This window comes from Protobothrops mucrosquamatus, unplaced genomic scaffold, assembly GCF_001527695.2.
Source record: "Protobothrops mucrosquamatus isolate PMUCROS unplaced genomic scaffold, P.Mucros_1.0 scaffold1945, whole genome shotgun sequence".
Lineage (NCBI taxonomy): Eukaryota > Metazoa > Chordata > Lepidosauria > Squamata > Viperidae > Protobothrops > Protobothrops mucrosquamatus.
Genome location: NW_015388066.1, coordinates 200,482 through 220,365, shown reverse-complemented (window position 1 = coordinate 220,365; position 19,884 = coordinate 200,482). Strand labels below are relative to the sequence as shown.

Below are 19,884 nucleotides of genomic sequence, written 5' to 3'. Positions count from 1 at the left end.
GGACGCCCTACGCACAGTCACTCAAGCCCTCGTTGTTTCCCGCCTGGACTATTGCAATGCTCTCTACATGGGGCTCCCCTTGGGGTGCACCCGGAGGCTCCAGCTAGTTCAGAATGCAGCTGCGTGAGGGATTTTGGGGGCCTCTAGATGCTCCCATGTAACACCTCTCCTGCGCGAGCTGCACTGGCTGCCGGTGGCCTTCTGGGTGCGCTTCAAGGTGTTAGTAACAACTTTTAAAGCGCTCCATGGCAATGGACCTAGGTATTTGCAAGACCGCCTCCTACGAAACACCTCCCTTCGACCAGTCCGCTCCCACAGAGAGGGCCTCCTTAGAGTGCCGTCGGCCAGACAATGCCGGCTGGCGACCCCCAGGGGGAGAGCCTTCTCTGTGGCAGCTCCTGCCCTCTGGAATGACCTACCCCCGACCTACGTACAGTTGCGGACCTGCGCCTTTTTCGCCGAACCCTGAAGGCCCATCTATTCCGTGCGGCCGGCCTGGCGTAGTTCGATTATGTTTCAGTGGGGGGGTTTGTATGGGTGTGTTTTTAGAACAGGCCTGTTATTTAATTCGATTTTAGAACAGAAACTATTTATTTATTATCGTGGTTTTTAGTATCGCCTGTTCACCGCCTTGAGTCCCGTAAGGGAGATAGGGCGGTATATAAATTTAATAAATAAATAAATAAAATAAATAAGTCTCTGTCTGCAGAATTTTTTTCCATTCTGCATAATTCAAACAATAACAGATGTATTTGATTTGATTTTTTTTTACCTTTTGAAACAATTGGCAGAGGTCCCAATTCTTTTTATTCATCCCTTACAAGCTCTGTTCCTTAAAAATTCATTATAAAATATCTTCATTTGCAGGACAGCCATTTGACCCTTCATTTCCAGTAATAAATGCAGTTTCTAATGTCATATGTGCTTTAAGCTTTGGACATCAGTTTGCTCCTGAAGATGAAAACTTCCAGAAGCTAATTCAAATCCTTGAAAGTCTTGTGAAATTCAGTGGTGGCTTTTTCTACGCGGTGAGTCATGTTTTATATTAAAGCTCACCCAAACCTATGTTTCTATCTGTAATTTTATGTAATCATGAATGGAATCCATGGAGGAAGCCTTGGAAATCATCTACTGTATTATCATCCCTAGTAGATGTGTCTGTCTTTGAGTCAGTCATGACTTCTAGAACTTCTTTTACTTCAAAGAAGCCAACACAGTGCTAGGCTGCATTAACAGGGATAGAATTGAGATCAAGTGAAGGGTTGTTGTTGTTGTTAGTTGCGAAGTCGTGTCCGACTCATTGCGACCCCATGTACAATGTGCCTCCAGGCCTTCCTGTCCTCTACCATCTTCTGGAGTCCATTTACGCTCACGCCTACTGCTTCAGTGACTCCATCCAGCCACCTCATTCTCTGTTGCCCCCTTCTTCTCTTGCCCTCAATCTTTCCCAGCATTAGGCTCTTCTCCAGTGAGTCCTTCCTTCTCATCAGGTGGCCAAAGTACTTGAGTTTCAACTTCAGGATCTGGCCTTCTAAAGAGCAGTCAGGGTTGATCTCCTCTAGGACTGACCAGTTTGATCACCTTGTAGTCCAGGGGACTCACAGGGTTAGTATCACTTAATAATGCTTTGGGTATATTATATCCATTTTTGATGACCATGATAAAAAAAGATCTTGAGACTCTGGATAGAGTGCAAAGATGAGCAACTAAGATGATGGGGGAGGGAGGCTAAAACATATGAAGAACGGTTGCAAGAATTGAGTATGTCTAGTCTAGTAAAAAGAAGGAGTAGGGGTGATGTCATGGTTGACTTGCAACCAGACAACAATAATGGGAGGGGGAGGGAAGGCACTGGAATGTGAGGGTGCTCACAACCAGACAACAATAATGGGAGGGGGAGGGAAAGCACTGGAATGTGAGGGTGGTTTGGGAGAGAAACTCTGGAATTCAAGTGTGCCATCTGGAAACCTGAGAAAATTCCACCCTTCCAAGGTCACCAACTCTGAGAAAGCCCAAGGCAGACAGACCATTCTCAAAACAAACCAGGCACAACTGATTGGTGGACAAAGGAAGGGCCAGGAGGGGAAAAGGGGAAATTATCTTATGCTTTCACACACAAAATGTTAGAATTGGCATTTCTACTTCTGTACACACATGGCTTTTCAGTAAAGTATATTCTTGGAGAAAAGAAAATGTCTCAGGAGCTTCTTTTGCTGACTAGCATACTGGGATAGTTGATAGGTGACATGATAACAGAGTTCCCATATTTGAGGGACAGCCACAGAGAAGAGGGAGTCAAGCTATTCTCCAAAGCCCCTGAAGGCAGGACAAGAAGCAACGGATGGAAACTAATCAAGGAGAAATTTCCTGACAGTTAGAACAATTAATCAGTGGAAAGGCTTGCCTCCAGATGTTGTGGGTGATCCACCACTGGAGATTTTAAAGAAGAGTTTGGACAGCCATTGTCTGAAATGATATAGAGTCACTTGCTTGACCTAGGGGTCGAACAAGAAGGTCTCCAAGGTGCTTTCCAACTCTGTTATGAAAAGCTAGCAGACTGGCTTCTGGTTTGCAATCACGGCACCGGCGGACAGACAGAGAGAGCGCTCTCTCCGCCGTCCGGTTTCCCTTCAGCAGAAAACCCTGGAAAGGGTCGAAAGTCACCCTGGAGGGGCGACCACCGCTGAGGAGGACCCTCGACAGATTGCGGAAGGGCGGTAGCCCTTCCGTTTGATCTGAGGCAGCTCCTTTGGACCAACAAAGAAAAGATTGGCCATTAACATGGCCGTTCACTAAGCCGTTCCAGCCGAAAGCCAAAAGCACTACCAAGCACAATGAAAGCAACGTGGAGGAATTGGGTGAGACCTTACCTTACCTTTCTTGCTTCCCAACTATTTTCCTGTAAAAGCCTTTGGAAATTCTTTTTTCCCCCTTCTTAATTTGGTGGCTTCTGCCTACTCTGGAAATATAAAGCTATGGGGGGAAAAAAAAGAACAACTAAACTAAATGACTAAATAATTGGACTTGTAATTTTTGGATACCTGGGGTCCCAAAAGGTTTCAATTCCTACAGAGACTTATTATTTTACCTATCTGTTAAGCTGGAAAAAAAAAGAATATATATATATATTAAACCTGATAAAAGCCTAACTTGAGTTTGGGAAAAGATTTTACATGTTACCGGGGACATCTTGTGGTGAAATGTGGTACAGCAAATGATTTTTTTTCTGACTGGGAGACCTGTGAGACTAAGATTTGTCCTTGACACTATCAAAAAAAATAAGAATCTGAAACAACTGGGTGGTGAAAACAACTCTCTATAGTGGAGGTGGACATTTATTGACTTTTATCAAAATAGCCTCCATTAAAGGACTATCTGTAAACACCACAGAAATGGAGGAATACTACCCACAACTTAACTACAAACTTATACTTGAAAAAATCCTAGAGGCTACTGAGCTAATGAATTCCACACTGAAAGATAAAGGCGCCACCTTAAAGTTACAAAATGCAGCCCAGATTTCAACTGATGAACTTACAACTCAAAAGGCAACAGAAGAAGAAGGAATGAACACTAAAGTGGACTTTAAAAAATACCAGCTACAAGCTACTGAGAACCCTGATAACCAAACCTTGATTTCAACTAAAAAATCTGCAATTCTAACAGCAACAGAAACTGAACAAAGCAACACTAAGACGGAAGGTGCTGAAGACCTACATACACAGCACATTGAGAATTTAGATAACCCAGACAACCAAATAACAACTACAACATTGAATATGACTTTTTATTTAAATCAGCTGAAACCGGAAGAAGAAGAAGACCAGTCTGAACTGATGACAAATATACTAAGCCAAACATGGAGACTCAAATTATTAGGCTAACAATCTAATGACTATGAAGCGACCAGCTTCCTTGGAAAATTGATAACTGGATGGTCTCCCTTGATTCAAATGACATGTGAAGGAATGAAGGGAGATCCACCTGAGGATTTAAAGACACTGCTATGGAAGCCTGTTTGGTACAAAAGGACAGCCAGAGTCAGACTTTAAAAATGGGATTTCTTTATGTGACCTTTAATGGAAGAGCCTGGGATCTCATTTGATGGGCTAAGGAGATTTTAAAAGACATTAACTGATTTAATATTTAGGATTTAGACCTATAAGGGAACTAAAAACTAGTTATTAGAATAATCGTTTTGAATTGTAATACAGAAGATGGATTGAGATGATAAAGGTTATTTTATTAGTAAGTGATGATATTAGGATGAGAAATAGAATACGATTGTGAAATAAAGTAAGAATTTATCTGAGTAAATAATAAGTGTATCTTAGATATGACAACTATTTTGTAATGAACTAAGGGAACCATGGGTTATCCGAAACCTAAATACTATGGACACTAAGCTAACTGGACTACTGTAACTGAAATTAGATAAAAGTTAAAAACAGGACATGGAGGCGTATAAGTCAAAATATATCGATAAATGTTTTAACTGATTGAGTTATAACTAGCAATGTATTAATTTGAATGTGATATAATAACCAAGGGAAACAGAGAGGAAATTTTTGATGATGTAACCTGACATATGTATGAAAGAGCTTGTTATTGGATTATGGATTACCCAATCACCATGTTGCTTCCTTAATACCTGGAGCTTTGTAAAATTGGAAAATTAACAAAACTTGTTTTTTTAAAAAGAAAAGAAAAGAAAAGCTAGCAGACTGAAAATCCAACCCGTGTAGTTCATTCATTATTTAGCTTGTCATGTGAATCCAGCTGCTCTAATCACAGCTTAGTTAGCCACGGGTAACCATATTTACAAAGACTCCTGGAGACAATGAGAGAATAAGAGAATGTTATAATAGCTTTATAATAATCAATCTGCCTCTATCATTATTCTTTTCTACAAGAAATTGGAAACAGCTTTTCCGGAGGACTTTTGAGGTCTGACAGCATGTATAATTTGCCAGGATTCAATGTGTTTGCAATGTTTTTCTTTGGTTATTCAGTGCTGCCTATTATTGTGAGCTGCTGAGAGTCTTCTTTTGTTGTAGTGGGAAATAAACAAACTTTTCCATTCCCATTTCTATTAGATGTACGTTGTGTTCTCACAATTAATGAACTATGTCCCGGGCCCTCACAAGGATGCCTTGGCTTTTTAGAGCTGATCACTTCCTTTGCAAAACAGAAAATAAAGAAACACGAGGAATCCAGTTCTCTGCATGAACCACAAGATTTCATTGATCAATACATGAACAAAGAATCATTACATTCATCACAATGAGGAGCTAGTGGTAGTGGAGTTATCTCTTTTTTATTTAGCTCCTATTCTGAATTTAGCCCATGCTATTTCAGGTTGTTTCTAAATAAGAGCTATATTGCAACTCTGCAATCTTAAACTCTTGATAAACAAGGGAGATTCTTTGTGGCGGAAGTTAGATTTATTATCATTTGTCATCCTCTCATATTTGACTATCACTTTTTTCCCCTTTTCCTAAAGTAATTCCACTAAGAAGGAAAAGAATTAACAGAGATTCTTGAGTAATTCATACTTAAATGAATACTTTGCCTGAAATGTTTGGTAAAGGACAGATACTGTTAGGATATTGAATTTAGTAGTTGCAACAGTAAAGTATACAATAGGCCTGAACACACTGTTGTAATTGATTTGTTAGAGAGTGCTGACTCATGCATGAGGCAATCTGCACTGTGATTAGTTGTTGTAAGTATAAAGGGAGAGTTTCCCTCCCCCCCTTTTTCTTCTGTATATTCTATATTCTGTTTAATTTACCTCATGATGTTCCTGTGTTCCTGCCTATCTTATGTTTTTTCTTTCTGGTTGATGTTGAATGTTAAATATATTTTTATATATAAAATACTACACATTTGTGTTAGTGTTTCTGACTTCATCTGGACAGCTGCTGAGCAATTCGCTGACATACTTTTACAGCCTTGACCATCAGTAAAATGTAAAATAGTTTGAAACAACAAAAAAGGGTCCTCCTCTCTACGGTAATATTTTCAGAAAAAGATTGATTATTTTTAGAAGGATCTTTTACTGATTTGAAGTTAGGTGACCATGATAAAAAAAAGATCTTGAAACTCTGGAAAGAGTGCAGAGATGAACAACTAAGACGATCTGTCTCTATTATTCTTTTCTACAAGAATTTAGAAACAGCTTTTCTGGAGGACTTTTGAGGTTTGACACCAATGCATTGTTTGCCATGTTTCAATGTGCTTGCAAAGTTTTTCTTTGGTTATTCAGTGCTGTCTATCACTGTGAGCTGCTAAGAGTCTTCTTTTGTTGTAGTGGGGAATAAATAAACAAACTTTTCCATTTCTATTAGATGAACGTTGTGTTCCCACAATTAATGAAGTATGTTCCGGGCCCTCACAAGGATGCATTGGCTTCTATGGAGGTGATCATTTCCTTTGCAAAGCAGGAAATAGAAAAACACAAGGAATCCAGCTCTCTGCATGAACCACAAGATTTCACTGATCACTATCTACTTCAGATGGAGAAGGTATGGGTTGATTGTAGTTCAATTCCTGGGAAAGGAATTATTATATTTCTCACTATAAGTAAAGACGAGGAGCTAGAGATAATGGAGTTATTTCTTTTTCATCTAGCTCTTATTCTGAATTTAGCCCATGCTAATTCAGGTTGTTTCTAAATAAGAGCTATATTGCAGCTCTGCAATCTTAAACTCTTGTTAGACAAAGGAGATTCTTTGTGTAGAATGTTAGATTTATTATCATTTGTCATCCTCTCATATTAGACTATCACTTCTTTCCCTTTTTCCTAAAGTAATTCCACTAAGAAGGAAAAGAATTAACAGAGATTCTTGAGTAATTCACATTTAAATGAATACTTTCCCTGAAATGTTTGGTAAAGGACAGATACTGTTAGGATACTGAATTTAGTAGTTGGAACAGTAAAGTATACAATAGGTCTGAACACATTGTTGTAATTGATTAGTTAGAGAGTACTGACTCATGCATGAGGCAATCTACACTGTGATTGGTTGTTGTAAGTATAAAGGGGGAGTTTCCCTCTTTTCCTGCCTTTTTCTTCTGTATGTTCTGTATTCTGTTTAATTTACCTCATGATGTTCCTGTGTTCCTGCCTATCTTATGTTTTTTTCTTTCTGGTTGATATTGAATGTTAAATATATATTTTATATATAAAATACTACACATTTGTGTTAGTGTTTCTGACTTCATCTGGACAGCTGCTGAGCAATTCTCTGACATACTTTTACAGCCTTGACCATCAGTAAAATGTTAAATAGTTTGAAATAACAAAAAAGGGTCCTCCTCTCTACGGTAACATTTTCAGAAAAAGATTATTTTTAGAAAGATCTTTTATTGATTTGAAGTTATTTGGTCTCTTTACTTACAATCAGTGTTGAGTGTACCATTGGTATGGCCCCTACATTCAAGATATACAGTCTTCTTAATACTGGCCCTATTAAAGCAGATTTCCACCTTTTTATTAATGGTCTGAAGGTTATTAATGTTTGACTTTCTATCATGATATCATTAGCATATAATAGCATCCATGTGTGTAATATTTGAAGGTTTTGGTTACACTGTTCATACTGAGTACAAAGACGAGTGATGAGAGTTTGGACCAGTTGTGGATGGGAAGGAATTAGATCATGTGATACTTGCTCAAATGCTTTTTCTAACTCTGTGACTGACATATTTATGGTGGTTTCTTTCTCAAATTACTTCTCTATCAGTAGGTAGATGGCCTGTATTATGTCAGTTGTCCCACAATTCTTCACAAAAGGTGCACTGATTGTTGCAAGATTAATGTTATCTCACAAGAATTTTGCAACCACAATTAAACCCAAAATTTCAGTTGCTAAGCAAAGCAGTAATAAAGTGAATTTTGCCCTATTTTATGACCTTTCTTGCCATAGGGGAAATAGTTGTTGAGCCCCTGTCATGGTCAGATCACTCTCTCCTTCGGCTGGCCTTTCCTATCGCTACGCCCCACCGCGGGGAGGCGGAACCAGAAGTGATGAAATGGTTCCGCCCCAGGCGCCTGATGGACCCTGAGAGGTTCCAGACGAAGCTTGGGCCAATACCTGAGACCTTGACCCGCGGCTTGACTGAGGACCTGGTGGCCGCCTGGAATGGTGCGGCCGTGGGGGCCCTGGACCGGGTCCTGCCTTTGCGGCCCCTCACCCGATGCCGGTCTACCTTGGCTCCTTGGTTCTCCGAGGAGCTGAGGGTGATGAAGCGTTGGAAGAGATGCCTAGAGAGTAATCGGAGGGCCACCCGCTCCGAATCCGATCGGAAATTGGTAAAGTCCCATTTAAGGACTTACCTAGTAGCGATAAGAGCGGCGAAACGAAACTATTTCTCCACTCTTATCGCGTCTGCAGGTAACCAATCTGCCGCCCTGTTTAGGGTGTCCCGTTCCCTCCTTCATCAGAGGGTCCGGGATGTCCCTTTGCAGGGTCGGGCAGAGGAATTTGGGTGTTACCTGCATGACAAAATCGATCGGATCCGGGCTGGGTTAGCCTCCGATTGGACTAGTTCAGGCGGGCCAATGGAGGCAGGTCTTGAGTCCATTTTGTGGGAAGAGTTTGATCCTGTGACCCCCAAAGACATGGACAGGAAGTTGGGACGGCTGAACACCACCACATGTTTACTGGACCCGTGTCCCTCCTGGCTGGTACTGGCCTCCCGGGAGGTTACACGAGGCTGGCTCCAGGGAATCGTCAACGCTTCTTTGAGTGAGGGATTCTTGCCGGCCGCCTTGAAAGAGGCGGTGGTGAGGCCCCTCCTCAAGAAGCCCTCCCTGGCCCCGGCTGTTTTGGCCAACTACCGCCCTGTCTCCAACCTTCGCTTTCTTGTGAAGGTTGTTGAGAGTGTGGTGGCACGACAGCTCCCTCAGCACCTGGAAGAAACTGTCTATCTAGACTCGCACCAGTCCGGCTTCCGGCCTGGGCACAGCATGGAAACGGCATTGGTCGCATTGGTTGATGATCTCTGGAGGGCTCGGGATAGAGGCTGCTCCTCTATCCTGGTCCTGTTAGATCTCTCAGCGGCTTTCGATACCATCAACCATGGTATCTTGTTGCACCGGTTAGAGGGGTTGGGTTTGGGGGGCACCATCTTACGGTGGTTCTCCTCCTACCTCTCGGACCGGTCGCAATTTGTGTTGGCAGGGGGGCAGAGGTCGACCTCGAGGTGCCTCACTTGTGGGGTACCACAGGGGTCGGTCCTCTTGCCTCTCCTGTTCAACATTTATATGAAGCCACTGGGTGAGATCATCCGTGGTTTCAGGGTGGAGTTTCATCAGTACGCAGATGACACCCAGCTGTACATCTCCACCCCGGACCACCCCAACGATGCCGCGGAAGTGATGTCCCGGTGCCTGGAGGCCGTGCGAGTCTGGATGGGGAGGAACAGGCTTCGACTCAACCCGTCCAAGACCAAGTGGCTGTGGTTTCCGGCGTCATGTCATAGCCAGTTGGTTCCATCTCTGGCTATCAGGGGCGAGTCATTAGCTCCCGTGGAGAGGGGCCACAACCTGGGCATCCTCCTGGATGCTCAGCTGTCTTTAGACGATCATGTGACAGCCATGGCCAAGGGGGGCTTTTCATCAGGTTCGCCTGATACGCCAGTTGCGCCCCTTTCTGGATCGTGACACTCTACGCACGGTCACTCAAGCCCTCGTTGTTTCCCGCCTGGACTATTGCAGCGCTCTCTACATGGGGCTCCCCTTGAGGTGCACCTGGAGGCTCCAGCTAGTTCAGAATGCGGCCGCGCGGGGGATCCTGGGGGCCTCTAGATACTCCCATGTAACACCTCTCCTGCGCGAGCTGCACTGGCTGCCTGTGGCCTTCCAGGTGCGCTTCAAGGTGTTAGTAACAACCTTTAAAGCACTCCGTGGCAATGGACCTAGTTATTTGCAAGACCGCCTCCTACCAAACACCTCCCTTCGACCAGTCCGCTCCCACAGAGAGGGCTTCCTTAGGGTGCCGTCGGCCAGACAGTGCTGGCTGGCGACCCCCAGGGGGAGAGCCTTCTCTGTGGCAGCTCCTGCCCTCTGGAATGACCTACCCCCTGACCTACATACAGTTGCGGACCTGCGCCTTTTTCACCGAGCCCTGAAGGCCCATCTATTCCGTGCGGCCGGCCTGGCGTAGTTTGATTATGTTTTAGTGGGGGTTTTGTATGGGGTATTTTTAGAGCAGGCCTGTTATTTAATTTGATTTTAGAACAGAAATTTGTGTATATTTATCGTGGTTTTATTATCGCCTGTTCACCGCCCTGAGTCACGTAAGGGAGATAGGGCGGTATATAAATTCAATAAATAATAATAATAATAATAATAATAATAATAATAATAATAATAATAATAATAATAATAATAATAATAATAATAATAATAAATGAATCGTGTGATCATTAAGTAAATCTGGCTTCCTCCATTGACTTTGCTTGTCAGAGGCCAGCTGGGAAGGTTACGAGTAGTGATCAGATGACCCCAGGACAGTACAATTAGTACATGCCAGCTGCCAAAGACCTGAATTTTGATCACATGACCATGGGTCAGCCATCCCATTTGGCACATTCAACAACCAAAAGTCAAGTCAGGTTTGATACCACAGAGATTCTTCAAGGGTATGAAAACCTGTTATAAGTCACTTTTTTAGTACCATTGAAAGTTTGAATGATCACCAAATGAATGATTGTAAGTTGAGCACTACCCTTATTCTAAAAGTTGCATAAATTGTCATAGTGTGGCATAAGAGCCACAAAATCTGGTAGTTATAGCAGTCATATGCATCAATTTGGGCATAACTTTAAATGCATGAATGCATGCAGTAATTCTAGTAATGCTGCTTCTGAATTTTTTTTATTCACTCTAGTAAGTACTGATTAATCACCATTCCACATGCAAACATTTACTGAGATGAATCAATTATAGATTAAAACAAAATGCATTAAAGTTCTTCAAAAGCTGAGCCTGTCTTTGATCTTGGCTACAATGAGATAATGTCTTATTCTGTATGAATCTATCACTGTAATTATTACTCTCCTTGATTGGTTTTCCTATATAACCCCCAGGGATGTGTTTGTTCTCTAGACTTGAGATACAGAAGCAAAAATAACTACAGAGAAGGTGGGTAGAATTCATTGTAATATTTATTTTCTATTTTAAACATCAGAGCAGGAATGACTCCAACTCTACCTACAATGAAGAGAACCTGGCTCAGTGTATTTTTGATTTTTTTTCTGCTGGGACAGACACATCTTTTGCTACTCTGATGTGGGCACTGCTCCTCTTGACCAATCATCCCGACATCCAAGGTGAGACAGACATAGCTAGTGGAACAAGAGTCAGTCTCAGGTTTTAAATTACACAGAAATTATTTGAAATGTATTCTTTACAATAATTTTCCTTTGTAGAGTCTTGATTCTATAAACAGGAGTATGAAGTTAGCGGGATTAAAGGAAAGCAAAGAATGTACATACTGAGAGCCAGCCATATGCTAAATAAATAAATGGGGAGCCTTCTTTGAATCCTCAATAAAATGTTCCGTGAGGAACTAAAAACTGGAAATCTGTACAAATCTGAAACATTTAAAACTTTCAATGCAGAAATCTACCATGGTTTTCAGATTTGTTACTGGTTTTGGGCTTAAATTACATATAAATTATAAAAGATCAAATTTCAGTATGATAATTAACTGGAAAAAAATAAAAATGGTGGGAGGAGCAACTGCACAGAGCAAGGCTCCCTTCCCTGAAGAGAAGAGATTGGAGAATTGTGTGTTTGTGTGTGTGTGTGTGGGGGGTTTCCTTGTCACTCAGAGCATCAAATGAACCCATCAATCTTCTCCTAAACTCTACCTTATTCCTGCTCTGCTACTTCCTGGCCTTCTACCTGACTGAAGATTGGAGGTAAACAGACTGAACTAGGATGACATGACAAAGACAGGGGATGGATCCAGAGTCAGGAGGTAGCCAAAGCTTGTATTTTCACCTTGCCAACCAGTGAAAACCCCTGGAAACAGATTTGGGGTGGAGGTGGCAGACCCATTCTAGGACCATTGTCTGCAGCATAGAGGGACACAACCAGGATTGGTATAATGGACCCTCCTTCAGACCCCTTTCCGGATGTAAATTGAGAGAAGGAGGTGGATAAGCCAGGTCCTGACATTTTGGGGAAAGAGACAACAGAGGTGCAGAGAGAGGTGGATTGGGGAGTGGAGGGCCCAGCCTGACAGAGCAGCCACAGATGGGTAGCAGGCTGAGACAGAGCCAAGGTAGCTACTGCTGTGGCAGGTGAGCCTGGAGGATCCAGGCAGGGAATGTGGGCAGTCAGTGAGGATGAGGAAATGAAGTCTGTACCTCCTCCCTATCTAAAGATGCACATGGCGGAGAGGAGACAGGTGCAACACAGGTTATTCACAATGAGGCAATATACCCATCGTGATGGACCATACCAGCGTTTCCTTTTTAATCCCCCCCAAAGTAATGGGTGTTGCTGGAACAATGTGTCCAATTTCTTGTCTCATGTTTCTGTACTTTGCAACTTGACTTGCAACCTTGTGTATAGATTTAGGACTGGATTTAGATTTGTTTGGCATTTCTTGATCTGAATCTTGTCAAGAGTTCATCTCATGCTGAGCTTGGTAACCGGGTCCACACATTGTTTGGTTTACCCCTGAAACTGTTGGGGGTTTTGAATAATAACCTTTGAACTGGTATGAGATGAAGAGCTGAGCCTGAGTCTAACCCAATGCCAGTCTGAAGGGGTTGCAGGCCTGGAAGTCATGGCAGAGAGTGTATGCTGAGGGCAAAAGTCTGGTAGAGGTATAGTGAGGAGCCAGCTTGGAGTGGGAGCTGCAGGCCAGAAGAATGACAAGCTGGTGGAGACTGGAAGCAAGAACTGGCTCAGAAAGTCAACAGGGGCCTTGGCAATAAAGTACATGGCCCAGATCAGAGATCAGAGGCTAGCAGGAGCAGTGCGGTGCCCAGAGATCAGAGATGGATTTGGAGTCCTCTGTAAGGTGGTCTGGTGCAAGTAGCGGCAATGAGATGGCAACTGGCATCGGAGGTCCAAATGGGGCTGCAAATCTGGAACTGGAGCCCAGAAGCTGGCAATAACTTGAAGGAGAAGGCCAGATCCTCTGAAGAACATTGGGGACAACAGGCATGAATGAATTTAAAAAAAGTTTCTATTTCCATCATTTTTTTCTAGAGAAAGTCCAGAAGGAGATTGAAGATGTGTTTGGCTTCTCACGGTCAATTTCCTATCAGGATCGGAAGAAGCTGCCCTACACCAATGCTGTGATTCATGAAATTCAGCGTGTAAAATATGTCATGCTAGTTGGGGCTCCCAGGAAAAGTACAAAGGATGTGAAGATGAGAGGTTACCACATTCCAAAGGTGAGAAACATGTTCAGGCTGTACTGCAGTAGTCCCGCATGGAGGGAAAAGCAGACTATGACAGAAGCTCTCTGTTCAGGAACTGCCAATGTAGTCATGCAAAGTCGAATGACCAAGAATAGCAAACTTTTTTGGTGGCTTCATGGATGGATTATGGATTTAAATCCAAGCACCTCTCAGACATTGAAGCTAGAACCATAAACGTTTTCTATTTATTCTAGGAAGGAGGTAAGTGATTAAGAGCTGAACTTAAGTTCAGAAATGTAGTCATAGCTGGACGTGTTTCTTTGCCCATTTCTTGGAGCAATCTGAAATGATAAATACGCACCTAGCTCTCTGTTTTAATGGAATGGATGGAAGAAAGGAAGCAAAACAGTTGAGCAGCTACTGCTCTCTGAAACTGTTTCAGATATGAACAAATATGGATTCATAAAGCACGCTAAAACCAAATGCTTCATCAATATTGTTTGAACTTTTTTTTTACCCATTTCAGTTATGAAACTGTTCTGTTTAATCATCTCTTTGTTTGCAGGGGACCATGATTTTGCCAGACCTGCGCTCTGTTCTTATTGATCCTGAACAATGGGAGACACCTGAAGAATTCAACCCAAATCACTTTTTAGATAAGGATGGGAAGTTCATTGAACGGGACGAGTTTCTGCCATTTGGAATAGGTACATCTATGAGCAGCTTATAACTTATAGCTTCTCACCCTCCCCATTCCTGAGTTGTTCTGAGGTCATCAGGGTCTGAACAGGAAACCAAGGAATCCTTATTCCTTCTAGTTTCAAAACTAAGAGAGTCTGAACTTCCCTTAGACAATAAACTTCAAACTATGAAGGAATAGTAAGACTGTAATTTTACTATTGGAGCTTTGTAACATATGGACAAGATTGTACAGTTATCTCTAGTGTTTGGGAGAAATATTAGCTAATTTGAAAGAACACTCACTTAACTGTAGTTTCTTGATGATAGATCTGGACCATAAAGTTATTATATTCCTTGCAGCAAATCCTTCCAACTTCTACTATTAAGTCAAAACTGAAGAATCTTCTTGGATGAGAAGCAAAACATCTTCAAAGAAATAGAAATCAAACTGAGTTTCTATCTCCCTACTTTGGATGGTAGGAGTCATGCCATACTGACGTTGCTCCACTCCCATGGCCTGCTCACCCAGCATCAATGATCAAAGCACATAATAATCCCTGAAAATTACCTTTTGTACATAATCCTGCAGAATCACTTTCTGGTTATAGTCCAACAGGAAGGATTGGAACTACTGTGCCCCCAAAGCCCAATTCCAACCAATGGCCCAGAGAGATGCATGGTCAATGAACTGAAAGTAACTGAGGCAGGAGAATTCTCTCCCCACATCAATTTCCTGGCAAGTTTTTTTTTTCTCAAGAGAACCAAAATTCAGTAGCATAAGCAAATAAAACACCAGCTGAAATGGACAATTTCATCCAAATGCATCTGGACTTGTGAGACATTGCTTTCTTAATTGCCTGCAATATTTGAGAATGATCTATAATCATAAACCAAAATATGATTTAACTATACTAGTAAAAAGAGGTACTTATAAGTGATGTTGTAACTGCTTGGGCCATCTCCATATTTTACAAATCAGCCAAGATTCCACAAAGGACGAGGCATAAGATGTTCTTGGTGTATTCCATCCAGACTTATCTAGTACCTTAATAACAATATTTAGAATAGAGCTGGAAGGGACCTTGGAGGTCTTCTTGTCCAACATCCTACTCAAGCAGGAGATCCTATACCCTTTTGGATAGGTGGCTGTCTGGTCTCTTCTGAAAAACCTCCAGAAGTGAAGCACCCACAATTTCTAAAGGCAAGCTGTTCCATTGGTTAATTGTCCTCACTGTTAGGAAGATTCTCCTTAGTTCTAGGTTGCTTCTCTTCCTGATTACTTTCCATCCGTTGTTTCTTCTCTTGCCTCCTGGTATTTTGGAAAATAACGTGACCCTCTCTTCTTTGTGGCAGCCTCTCAAATACTGGAATACTGCTATCATGTCACTCATAGACCTTCTTTTCTCTAGGCTGATCATACCCAATTCCTGCAACCGTTCTTCCTATGTTTTCATCTCCAGGCCCTTAATCATCTTATTTCTGAACTGACAATCTAAGCACAAATGTTTAAATCCCTGAGGAAAAAGACATCAAATGGAGTCCAATGCCACAGGAACAATTACTCTGTTGGGGCCAGGAAGAAAAGCACTCCCCCCCACCCCAGGTGTGAACAAACAGAATGAAAAGGAAATGGCAGCATTAGGAATTGAATGTGGTAGAAGATACCAGGGTTCAACATAAAAATCTATTTCATCTGTTACAAATCTTTTCAGATTTCCTTGCTGATGAGAAATACTTTAGAGCAGGGGTGTCAAATTTGCAACGTCATGTGACGTGTTGCGATGTATCGTGACTTTTTCCCCCTTGCCGGCAATGGGTTGGGTGCGGTTTCGCTATGATGCATCCAGCCTGTGGGCCGGCAGTTTGATACCCCTGCTCTAGAGAATTGATGCATGCTTTGAACTTCTGGCTTGACGTTGCAGTGGAACGGAAGCAGGAAGATGGGGCTCTGTCTTCCACGTTTGATTTTGCCCCACTGAGGACCCTGGGAAGGGTTGAAAGTTGCTCTGTAGAGGCAACAAGCAAGGATGGGACCCCTGTTTGATCACAGGAGGGGGGCAGCCCTTTTGTTTGATCCTGGGAAGCCCTCCAAATCAGCGGGAGAAAGATTGGCTACATTTATGTAGCCAGTCAGAAGCTGCTGACAGGCAAAGCAAAGAAGCATCAATGAGCAATTTACCAGCAATGTGGATAAAACTGGGTGAGACTTTATCCTCTCTTTAAGACTTTAAGAGCTCTTCCTGGAAAAATTTGCCCAAAGCACACTCCTCCCCCCAATGAGATGGAAGGGAAGCTTCCACCCCATTCCCTCAGAAAAGTGGCAAGCTAATCACCTGGGGGAAACAAAGAAAACTACAAGACTAATTTGGAACTAATTGTACATATAACGGCACTGGAAGTTGGGGACTAAAAGTGCTTTTTGAGACTTCTTAAAAAAAAGAGAGAGATTTGAAAAACTTGTAATATAAGATTGGATTTAAAAAGCTAGAAAATGGCGCTAGTGACATCTAGTGGTGAACTATGGCACTACAATTTGTTATGCTCAAAGGAACTTGGCTCAAAGCTGGCCTTGAAAGTTTTTACCTTTGATGATTTCAGCTGCAAAGAAAGGGAAAAAAATTCTGGACTGCTTATCAGTGTGGCAGAGATGATGAACTGTTTTGAAACTGGCCTGTCTGAACCATGAATATAAATATTTACTGACTTTCAGAGCTGTGTTGTGGAATTATTTCCCTACAGGAGAAACACACATCATTACTTGAATGATGGAATACTTTGGATTACAAATCTTTAATTGAAGAACAATTTCTACTATAAAGACCACCCACAAAAACTGAAATGGATGTCCCATACTCAGCTTTAAATGGTAAAAAAACATCTCTAACACCTGTCCCCAAAGTCTTCAACTTAATGAATTACCCAAAAAATATGGATGAAGATCAGAAAGAAATCCTCTCCATGTTGAAATCAATACAAGAGAATATTGTTTTAGCTCATGATGAAACTAGAAATAACACAAAGGAGATAAAAGAACAATTTTCTAATCTAAATCTACAAACTCAGAACATGGCTACAAAGAAGGAATTAAAAATGCAGAAAATAGAAGGAAAACTACAGCAACCAGATCCCAAGATGGAGGACTTAAAGGAAGGAATTGACTGACAGATCCAGACAACTGAAAAATTAGAAGATGGAGTGATAATATTGAAAATGGAAAAGACATCTTACAAATCAAGAATTCAGAATATATTTGAGGAAAAGAAAGAAGAATTGATTGAATGGAAGATAGAGCTGTTAGGAAATCTGTGGGAAATTGGAGAAGGAGGGAGGCTGTTTAATGAATATCAATGGGTTCTTCCAAAAATATTGTAACCAAATGGTCTTTCTTATTCCAAACAATACACATAAAAACAGAGGAAAAATTACTTGATGATTCAAAGAAACTGACTTGGAAAGTTAGCTGGCAAAAGAAAAAAGCTAGAGTAAGACTAAAGAAAATAGAGGTTCTGATCCACTAGATGAGATACTACATTATTAATTAGATGGTTGAACATGGTAGAGAATAGATAATTGTTAGAAATAGAAGTATAACTAGAAAGATAAGATTTGTAATTAGAATATTAGATTTTGGTATGAGAAGGGAAACAGGAAAACACTATGAAAACTTACTCTGAAATTATAACCAATAGAGACATCTTGAATACTGATGGGAAATTAAAATTTAAAAAAAGCAAAAACAGGACATTGATTGAATATATGGATGTTAAGTGCAAATGCAATTAAGATATGTACTGGTTAGAAAAATTACTTAAAACTGACACTATTGATAAATGTAACAAAGATGTTTATATTTGATTGATAACAATAAGAATTGTATTTGCCCAGCATGGGAAAATAGGTATTACTGGAAGAAGAGAGGAAACTTTTGATGGAGTAATATTGGATTCTAGACTAAAGAAGTTAACGAATATTGCTGAATTATTAATGGACCCAGACAACACATTGCTTATAAAATATTTGATTGTAAAACCAGAAAATTAATAAAATATTTATATATAAAAAAGAATTGATGCATGCTTTGTCTCATCTACAGGTGAACGCATATGTGTGGGAGAGCTGCTGGCAAGAACTGAGATCTTCATCTTTCTGACCAATCTGTTGAGGGCCTTCAGCTTCCGGTTGCCTGAAGGAGTGAAAGAACTCAATGAAGCTCCTATTGTAAAAGCGACAATGCATCCACATCCTTACAAACTGTGTGCTATTCCCACAAAGGCTTAAACTTAAACATCATAAAAAGGATAAAATTATTATAGAATAGTTATTCAGTATGATTGAATATTTCCTATTTACTTAATATTGCATTTGTTTCTATTTACTCAATACTGAAACTTCTGCAACCTATTGCTGGGTTCACACAACATACCTAACTAGGTCAACTAAAGACTAGGAGGATGTGGGTGAAAAATGTGCTAACTAAGCTTGTTATGTCCCAAAGGTGTTTTTTTTTTTCCCCAAAAAGCAATTGGACTTTCTTGATTAACTAAAAAGCAACCCTCAGAGTGCTAAAGTTTGGATGGCTGCAAAGAATATAAATCCTACCATTCCCCCGCCCCGCCCCCAGTCAATTAGCACTGAAGAAGCTTCTTAAATGAGAAGTAAAATGTTTTCAAATTAAAAAAACTCAAGAAAGTCCAGTTGCCTTTTGGAATAAAGCACCTCTGGGATAACTGATCTGGATGATTGAGACTCTCCATAGACGTTAAGCTTGTTATTAACCTTTGTTTATTCTGAATATCAATAAAATATATTGCTTTCCACTGAGTCTTAGTATCCATTTTCATTTTTAATTTCTCCTATGGACTTCATCTTCTCCTGCCAGAGCAAACTTTACAGATAGTCCAAAATGATACCCTGCTTGAAGGGTTGATATGGCACTGAGAATATTAACGGGTGCGCTTCAAGGTGTTGGTCATCATCTTCAAAGCGCTCCATGGCATCGGACCTGGATATCTCCGAGACCGCCTTCTGCCGCAGGTTACCTCCCATCGGCCGGTACGCTCCCACAGAGTGGGTCTCCTCAGGGTGCCGTCAGCCAGACAGTGCCGGCTGGCGACCCCCAGGGGGAGGGCCTTCTCGGTGGGAGCCCNGGCCTAGGGAATTTTAGTGGGGTTTTTAAGGGTAATTTTAAGGGTAATTTTAACGATTGGCCTTTACGAATATTTTCTTTTAATTTGGTTTTAATATGGATATTTATTGTAATGTTGTTTTATAAGGCTGTTAGCCGCCCTGAGTCCGGTGAGGAGAAGGGCGGGATACAAATTAAATTATAAATAAATAAATTATAAAAAGGGTGTGCCACCCATCCACATCCCATGGCAGAACATCCACAAGAGCAACCAATGCATTTTTCATTCCATACTTAGGCCTGGACATAGACTGGATCATCTGTAGAGCCATCTCTGGTCACAGTCTAATCACTTTCCATACAAGCTTCCACAAAAGAGACTTTTTTTTGCCTATAATGCTCCACTTGTCTTTTTCTGTCATTTCCTGTCCCCGAATTCTTTGATTATTTAAAAATCTTCCTCTGAATCAATGCAAAGAAAGAAGTCCCTTGGTCCCTTTATTATCCATGTATTCTGGAGACTGAGTAGAGTCCCAACAGAAGGGCCTGCTAGACTTGTGGGACATTTTCCCCAGTGCCTCTGGGAAACCAGTTGGACGATGCAATCTAAACAGAGAGATGGGTCCTAGCAGCAAGCTTTCTGGTGTATAGAAAGTGATCTCACCATGAGTGACATGAATATCCTA

General features: G+C 41.4%; 1 protein-coding gene across 1 annotated transcript in view; it reads left to right on the top strand.

Annotated features, from left to right (window-relative positions):
- The window catches only part of LOC107294444 (cytochrome P450 2J5-like), a 26,731-nt gene extending 8,380 nt beyond the window's left edge, over positions 1-18,351 (top strand). Inside the window, exons 4-9 of the mRNA XM_015823675.2 lie at positions 868-1,028; positions 6,351-6,527; positions 11,199-11,340; positions 13,238-13,425; positions 13,958-14,099; positions 18,167-18,351. Coding sequence (XP_015679161.2) covers positions 868-1,028; positions 6,351-6,527; positions 11,199-11,340; positions 13,238-13,425; positions 13,958-14,099; positions 18,167-18,351 — 995 coding nt within the window. The remainder of the gene's footprint in view (positions 1-867; positions 1,029-6,350; positions 6,528-11,198; positions 11,341-13,237; positions 13,426-13,957; positions 14,100-18,166) is intronic.
- Positions 18,352-19,884: the final 1,533 nt, after the last annotated feature.